Genomic DNA, 9,379 nt, shown 5'->3' with positions numbered 1-9,379 from the left:
TAGTTAGATTGTACTGATGAAATCATTTTATAACAGCACACTTTCTACTCTTCACTCACCTGAACTGTTTTTTATTTAGATTGTACTGATGAAATCATTTTATAACAGCACACTTTCTACTCTTCACTCACCTGAACCGTTATATAGTCAGATTGTACTGATGAAATCATTTTATAACAGCACAGTTTCTACTCTTCACTCACCTGAACCGTTATATAGTTAGATTGTACTGATGAAATCATTTTATAACAGTACAGTTTCTATTCTTCACTCACCTGAACTCTTATAGTCAGATTGTATTGCTGAAGCTTTTCGTAGTCTAGAGGATGGTTAACCTTGATGTCAGTCCACATGTCTCCGTTGCTGTCTTGTCTAGGTGTAAGATAGAATGTATCTTTGCTGTTTGTTTGCTCATTACTTCCTTTCATCAGTGTGTAAAAAACAGTTGGTTCATTAGGAATACCTGACCTAAAAAAAATCAAAAACATTTCAGTAAGCTATAGAAAAAAGTTTTCAATCTAAAAATATTTTTATTTGCATGATCAGATAAGAAGGAGGATGATAAACCTAGCCAAACGTAGTGGTTTAGAAGAGTTTGTAAACATATTTATTTGCTTATCTGTGAACAAAGAGTTGATCCAATAACACGTGTTGATACTTCACTAAGTTGTTGTTGTTGTTCGAAGTTAAGCACAAAGCTACACAATGGGCTATCTGTGCTCTGCCCACCACGGCCCTTTTACTACAGAAATAGTTTAAAAAACTTTTAACTCCGTTAATAGAAAAGTAGATTAAAGTATCTTTATCAGGAATGAAAAACCAACACTAAATACCAGATTTACATGGCTCTTAGCCAAACAAAGTCAAACCTTTGTGTGGATTAATTTAATTTATTGTTTTAGAAATTAATTGAACTCAGTATACCACATGTTTCAAAAAATGTTTAAAATAAGCACTCTATCTAACGGACACTGATATTTCTTTATTTTATCTTTTCTCTGATCATCAGAATAATTAGTAACATTTCAACTTTCCTTGAACCTGTTTCGGAAACTAATTTTATTTCCAACAACGAAAATGTATTCCATTAACTGATACCTGATGAAGACCTATGGCCGAAACTAGTTGTGTTTTTAAAAATATTTTGCTCGTGATATTTTTAGGGTAATAAAGCTTATTAAATTTATTCAAAAAGTTTCGAAACATGATTTCAGTCCTAAATTAATATACTCAGTCTGCTAACATAGTAAGTTTTTCCTGTAAATAAATAAGTGGATACTATCAGAAATATATTTGAAATGACGTCACCATTAATTATTTCGAAGTTTATAGAGTAGATAATACAATCACTATGTCGTCAGAATACTATCTTTCATTAATTAATTTAGAAAAATATTTATTCAGTGTAATAACTGCATAGCAAGATATTAAAATCTTGCTGTTTGGAGATATTCTTTGTGAGGTTTTTCTAAGTCCCTAATCAAAATTCTCGGGCACAATGGTCTATAACTTAATCGAGTTAGGTTATCAGTTGACTAAGATCATTGGTTGATTCTCAAAACAAAACTGGAGAGCCTATTCACCGTTTTAAGTGAAACATATAACTTCTCTGCTTTAATCTGATAATTCATACGTAATTCCAACAGTTTCAAATCTTGGTTCCAACACACAGCAGGATAGGTTTACTGTACCCTGTGCTAATACCAATAACAATATGCAAGTTCTGAACTTGAAGGTCATCTGCAAGCCTAAATCGCAACTCGCTGAAATAGTTGTCATGCTCTTGAAACTTTCCATCCTATTGAAATACTCTTGTTTAACTTGCTTTGCTAAATCAAGATATGCTAGTTAACTATAACCAGTGTAACACTGGGAGAATTTTCCCACCATTTTGTTTACTCGCTTTGTGTTATCATTATAAATTGTCAATGGAGTTTTCCTGAACGAGAGATTTACTTGTCACCATTTTTAGTGGTTTATTGATTCTAGAACCTCGCCAGTAATCCTCATGGTGACAGATCACAGCTTGCCAACATGAACACAGTGAAAATTTCCATTCACCCGATAACAAATGTTTTGTTATGTCCACACTTTTAGTTTGAATTTTGTTTATGCATGTAGCTTTTATGTTTCGTTATTGAGCTTATGTTGTTAATTTATATGTTACTAAGATCTAAAATCAAGGTTCGTTTCCCTTGAACAATGGGAAGTCATACGTAACCGTGCATCAAACCTATTGTATTTCTAACGGTTGGAGAAGGCTTGTATGGGTAATGAAGAAAAACTTTAATATAAGTTTAACATAACAGCAAATGTACAACGTTTCGACAAGGTTTTGTCATCATCAGGTACAAGTTGCAGATTTGCTGTTATGTTAAACTTATATTAAAGTTTTTCTTCATTACCCGTTCAAGCCGTCTCCAACCATTATTAGTCTCAAAATGGGTTCCTCGTCATCGAATTTGAGTCTATTGGATTTTTGTATTGAGATTCAAGGGAGCAAATTTCGCAAGGTACTTTTATTTTTGTCCCTTTCCCGTTGTTCGAACCTATTCTTAGTGAAGTGCCCCCTAGTGACACAGCGGTATGTCTGCGGACTTATAACGCTAGAATCCGGGTTTTGATACAGGATTATGAAACATGTAAGAGATGCAAAGAAAAGATATGAATATCAACCTTTGGGTTCAAACTACGCTTTTTACTATTACGACGGACCTATAATGCACGAGATTCGACAAATTATACTGTTGTTCACAGCAAAGATATAATAAAGAAATATAGCTCACTAGATGGAGCACTTGTTTTAAACATTTCCTAAACACACACACACAAAATGTATTAATCGTTAGATTTTACTTTATCACTACTCGTTGCCAATGACTACATAAGTTATATAGTTAAAAGAAAAACCTCAAACTGCACTAGGTTTAATGTGAGGCTTGCAGAAAAGTCAGGTATTACACTTAAAGTACTTCTCGTAAAAACGGTGTTACATCCTGTCCCAATGTCCGAGTAAAAACTACGTTACTTACACTTCAGGTCGGACAGTAAATGATCTGTGAAAAACGTTGTTTTTAGCCTATCCTGTACATTGTATGGACAAAATTATAACTGAGAAACATTACAAACCTATATAGGAAATATTAGTGTTTTGCAAAATTATTTTATTTTCATCAATGAAAAACTTATGATGTAGGCTTATGGCCAAGGCGATTCGTGATTTTCTTTAGTATTTTATTTGTGAGAATTTTATGAGGTAATAAAATTTATTAACATATGCATAAAATGTTGTTTGAAACTGTCTTTAAGTCACAAGAGCACTGTGTTGTTTAAATGATAAATACCTGACACTGGACAAATCTCGTGATGTATTATTGGGATTACAGCTAAAAATAACCATACCATCGAAGGCACTCAGTTTATGAATAAGGATAAATGCATTATTATCATTATAGTTTAATTTTTCATGGGGGCAGTTACCTCTTTGTGTGTCAAATGTGCCTTGAACATTTTTGGCAGTCACCTCTTTAGGAAAGATCAATCAATGGAAAAATCGATTTGTTTATAGAATATCACAGACAGACATATTTAAAAGTACAACACTGTGCTTCATGTGGTGACACGTGTTCTTAGCTAACACGATCCATGCTGCCACAGCTATTTAAGAATAATACAAGCTTGTATAAATGTGTGAAAGCTCGTGAATTTACAACACCAATAGAACTGGCGATCTTGTCTTGAACAAACGAATGTCTAACATAATTTCCCTCACCCAGAAACAAGACTATTTAAGACCTTTAAGTCTTTAAAACAGACACCTTTATCCTAATAACAGGTTTAATTAGGAGTAACTGTAAAACACCAATTTCATTATCTTCGTAACAAATCCGACTATAGTCTGATCCCCAAAATACATACAATCTTATTCTAATAAAGATTACAATCTCGATAACATATACGCGTTCATTCTCGTAAAATGACATAATTCCTGATAATAAGTTTGTCTATGCTTATAAATTCAGAATACACAGATGTTCTTGTTCTCAGAACAAGACTCTCCAATAGCCTGACCAATAAATGCAGTTATCCTCGTTGTTTTAACAGATTTATTCAGGAATATAATTCTGAATATGAAGACATTTTTAGCCTTGCAACAAGACTCTTCCAGAACGTAAGAAAACAAATATCTTTATTCTAAAGACAAAAATATCTAGAAGTATAAGTTGTATAACATTTAAAAAGTAAACAAGCTTTTCATTTTAACCCAGGTTTTCAGAACTCTAATCCACAGAAAACATTTTTTTAATTCTCATAGCAAGATCGACAAAAAACACAATCCTAAATATGTTCGTAAGTCTGATTCTGAGAAGAGAGTTTTATCGTTATTACAAGTTTGCAGAGGAACATGGCCCTAAAGGAAAGCTATCCCTCTATTCATACTAAAAGTATCCCTAATAACATAGATTTTATCATAATTTATTATAAGATTTATGGAAATCATAACCCTAAAAGACGGAAATCCTTGTATTCATAAGAATGTGTCTAGAGAATTAATTTTGAGAAGGCAGAATTTGTTATCCTCATTACAAATCTGAATAAAACATTTTAAACAACAAACCTTCTAATACTTATACCATTATTGTTCTGTAAAACAGTTCCTAAGAGATAAATGTCTTTTTCCTTTTAACAAGAATATTAAGATGTATATCTCCAACAGTCGACATTCGTAATTCAAACAAATATTTTTCTCGAATCTAACCATAAAAAATCTGTTTCTAAGCAAAACCATCTAGAAGCCTAAGGTAGAAAAAATTTCTTTCTCTTTCCTAAAAAATTGTCTAGGGACCAATCTTGAAAAAAGACTCTCATCTTTATGCTAGTTACAAGCTATCTAGAAGCATAACCCTGAAAAAAAAACACTTTTATTCGCATAAAAAGGCTATTCAGGAATCTAACCGTGAGAAGATAGGCACCCTTATTTGCATAACAAGGCTATTCAAAAATCTAACCTTGAATAGACATACATTTCTTTTCTCATAACAAGGCTGTTAAGAAAGCTAACCTTGAGGAGACATTCTCAAAACAAGTCAATTCGAACTTTAATCCTGAAAAGACGTACATTATTATCTTCATAACAACATTAGAGGAATATATATTGCTGAAGCTAATTCATGGACTAAACGGTGTTTTCAGTTAGCTCATGAGCCATTGTTTCTTTGTTTTTGTTTAAGTTAAATAGTGTGGCAAAAACTTGAAACAGTTTCTTTCAAATGAATACAATTCAAATTTTGTTGTGCTTTACTTATTCTCAGTACCTTATGTATACGTGTATAAAACTAATTTACATTCAATATTAAATTTCATTTTTAGGTGTTTGATAGAGAAGGAGAAGATGGTCGATTTGTAAGTTTGACCGTTAAAGCTACGGACAGAGGCAATCCTCCGCTTGAGGGAGCCTGTTCCTTTAAGGTCGAGATTACGGACATCAATGACAACCCCCCACTTTTTGATCGACATGAATACAAAGAACACGTGAAGCAAGATACACCCGTTGGAACAAGTCTTTTACGAATGTCAGCTTCAGACGAAGATGCTGATAACAATGGAGCTGTAGTGTACAACTTAACATCTTCCCACAACCCATTAGACCTTAGCTACTTCACAGTCAATCCTGACTCTGGTTGGGTCATTCTTCAGAAGCCGTTAGATGTAAGCTATTTAGTACATAGTTTCTCAGTTGTAACTATACCATGCTCTCTAGTGACTTAATTAAAATTATTAAAATTTCTAAAATTCATTTCTGATTAAGGATTGGAATAAAACATGAATGTTACACAAAATAAGATTCAATAGAAGAATAACATAAAACATATATACTTTGCATACATCGGCACAGCATCTCGACTTTGTTTTCTGAGTTAGACACTGCACGTTTCCTGGTGTTTTATTAGGTGTCTATTATCGGTTACGAAAACAAATTCGCGAAAAAGGAAGAGGATACCGAGGATGTCGTAAACAAACCACTTATAACTGACATTGAATCATTTTTTTTTGTGGGTGGGGGGAGGTAATAACAATCATCCATTTTTTAGTGAAACGTGCCAGTGATAATATTAGATGAATGTATAAAGATTTTTGGATAATATTTCTGTTTAATAGGGTACTTTTTAATTGAAGAAATTCTTTCTGTGATTGATTAGAGCTTCTCCCACTTTGCAGACTACTTTTAGTTAATGTCAGCGAACTTTCTGATTTTAAAAGGATTTTTTGTGAGTTTTCTGCTGTCAAACATAATGAACTTCCTTGATGAATTGTCTTTTGATAAATCCACAAAGTATATAATTTTAGAATACCGTACTATAACTATGGACTGACAATGTTTATGACATTTTCAAAACTTATAAAATATTTGTTCTCCTATTTGATGAGTAGTTTGAAATTTTAAATTATTTAAACAAAATTATAGAAAGATATATATATATATATCGCCTTTTATAGGTTTTAGGATTTTTCCATTTAATTGAAAGATGAAGCAAACTAGTTTAGGTTTTTTCTAGCTTTTAAAGTTTCAAAAAATAGGGACAACATATTGATTAGTATATATTTGTGAAAGTGACTCCTAGCGACTTTCTAGGGAACTCATATTAAGAAGTTGAGAATCTTTAACGATTCCTTCATCTTCACCTTGCTAGGTTTATCTATAAATACATCATGTAGTTTACAAAGAATCGACCAATAATTAAAATAATTGAATTAAATAACGTTAATTAACCATGTTCTATTCTTATTTCAACGAATATAAAGTTTAGAAATAATTGAATTATAATTGCGGATAGAGTTTTTTGTCACTCTCTTTCAAGAAACAAAATGCTTTGTTGTTGATGTGCATAATTATAATACTAATATTTAAATTTTATTGAAATACCTAATGTAACGTGAAAGTAATATATATATATATATAAAGGTAATCAAAATCATTCTATTGATTAGCTTGAGTTTTACTACCTTCAAATAATCAAAAATTAACCAACATGTTTGTCTAGGAAGTTATAACAAACATCAAGGTATTCATCATTTCTCACTAATCAATATTAAATGCCAGCACATTTAAGACGTAACTTGTTTTCGTTTTTCATCTTCAGCATAGATAAAATGTTGATCATTTGATTTCATTGTTCAATCTCAGTTAAACCAGTTTTTATTTTGTAGCGTACATAAGCTTTCTTCTGTTACGCAATTTGTTTAATTAGTTAATAAATAAATTATAGAAATAAGTAGCTTACCATATATTATCAAGTAGTCATAAGAGGTATAATTATTCTTATTTCGTTTAATCAACATATACAGAAAGTGTGATATAATGTAATCCGAAGAATGTTAACCAAGCCTTTGTTTATGTTGTTCAGCGTCAACAGTACAATTTACGGGCCGTTGCTTTAGACAAAGGAAAACCACAAAATAAGGCAACAGTGGAATTAACTATAGAAGTCGTAAACAGAAACAGCAATCCTCCAGTGTGGGACCAACCAGTTTATGGCCCAATTGCAATCAAGGAGAATATTCGGCTTGGAGAAGTGGTTACTAGTATTAAAGCTAAGTGAGTTAAGTTTCATTAAATCTTACTCAACTAAATGGGTACATGGTTACTAGAATCTAAGCCAAATAAACTTTGTTATTAAACGACATAGTTTTCTAGCATATCAAATTCCAAGACAGTTGTAGTTTATTAAGTTCCTCTCGGAAATGTGACCAAATGACTACCAATATCAAAGCTTGATGAGTTGTATTTCACGATCTTTTACTTGGAGAAACGACTGTGTGGTAAAAAGTGTTCACGTAACGTATTTTTTTACACCATAACTCACCTGATAAAGTAAAGTAGTTCTCCAGTAGAGAGGCTCTGTTGTTACTTTGAATATAATTCGGAGGAATGGTTTCTTGGTTACAAGTATCCAAGCCAGGTGGGCGTGTGATAGTACGTCTCGCTTCGAGATTTTATTTAGTATGAAAACTAGGCGAATTCTTATTCAATGTAATAAATCTAACTTGGTATAGTACATGTCATTGTAGGTGTTTGGACGTAGAGAAATGGTTAGTACTATCGATAGTTGGTAATACGTGTCGCATCTGGTACTTGGACGAATTGTCTATACTGATAAAAAGGTTTCTATCGGAAATATAATATTCAAAATAAATATATGGCAAGCAACAATTTCATTCACTAACGATACTGCATTAATATATTTTGATTAAAAGTGAGCTAGCTAATAGAGTAGAGCTACAAAGTGACATATGAAGTAATGAAGCCTATTATATTAAATAAACGGACCAGAAATATATATAATGTCATAAATCAACAAAACATCTTCAAGGCAGATTTGACACACAAAGAGGTGACTACCAAACAGGTTTAAGGCAGATTTGACACAAAGACATGACTGCCGCACAGGTTTAAATCAGATTTGACACAAAGAGGTGACTGCCGTACAGGTTTAGATCAGAGTTGACACAAAGAGGTGACTGCCAAATATGTTCAAGGCAGATTTGACACAAAGAGGTGACTGATAAACAGGTTTAAGACAGACTTGACACAAAGACATGACTGCCGCACAAGTTTAAGTCAGATTTGACACAAAGAGGTGACTGCCGCACAGGTTTAAATCAGATTTGACACAAAGAGGTGACTGCCAAACATGTTCAAGGTAGATTTGACACAAAGAGGAGACTGCCGCATGGGTTTAAGTTAGATTTGACACAAAGAGTGACTGCCAAACAGATTCAAGACAGAAGTGTAATATGCAAATATTAATATGGTTAGATATTATGGACATTTCATAATAACTTAATTAAATCTAAGACTAAACAGTGGCGGTTAACATTACCAGTTTAAAAATAAACTTGACAAAAATTTTCCAAAATAAGAATGAGAAATTGTTTTATCTCCTAAACCATTACAAATCAAGATATAAATTTACTATATTATTTATATTAGGTATCAACTTCAAGTGTTATTCACGAACAACACTCATGGGACGTTAACAAAATACGCTAGCTAAAATAAAATTCATCGGTTATATGGATATTTAACCTAACCTTAAATTAAATCTGTTAAGCGAAGTGTTTATAAAGGTAAATCTGTTTTTAATCAGACTATTTATAATTTTATGCATTAAAACAATATACGTCAAGAATAAATTATCAATGTACAAGGCGATCCAAATGTTACCAAGCTCAGGTCAGTACATACGAACTATTATAAGTTTCATCTGTTTCAGATGTTTGTTTGTTTTGGAATTTCGCGCAAAGCTACACGAGGGCTATCTGCGCTAGCCGTCCCTAATTTAGCAGTGTAAGACTAGAGGGAAGGCAGCTAGTCATC

At 32.3% G+C, this 9,379-nt stretch overlaps 1 protein-coding gene across 1 annotated transcript in view; it reads left to right on the top strand.

The window, feature by feature from the left end:
* Nucleotides 1-7,601, top strand: part of LOC106457052 (neural-cadherin-like) — a 137,625-nt gene extending 130,024 nt beyond the window's left edge. The window contains exons 11-12 of the mRNA XM_022382870.1: nt 5,371-5,709; nt 7,407-7,601. Coding sequence (XP_022238578.1) covers nt 5,371-5,709; nt 7,407-7,601 — 534 coding nt within the window. The remainder of the gene's footprint in view (nt 1-5,370; nt 5,710-7,406) is intronic.
* Nucleotides 7,602-9,379: the final 1,778 nt, after the last annotated feature.

The sequence above is a fragment of the Limulus polyphemus genome, unplaced genomic scaffold, assembly GCF_000517525.1.
Source record: "Limulus polyphemus unplaced genomic scaffold, Limulus_polyphemus-2.1.2 Scaffold287, whole genome shotgun sequence".
In the NCBI taxonomy this organism is placed as follows: domain Eukaryota; kingdom Metazoa; phylum Arthropoda; class Merostomata; order Xiphosura; family Limulidae; genus Limulus; species Limulus polyphemus.
The sequence above is the reverse complement of the archived record's forward strand: the minus strand, read 5'-3'. Positions and strand labels throughout refer to the sequence as shown.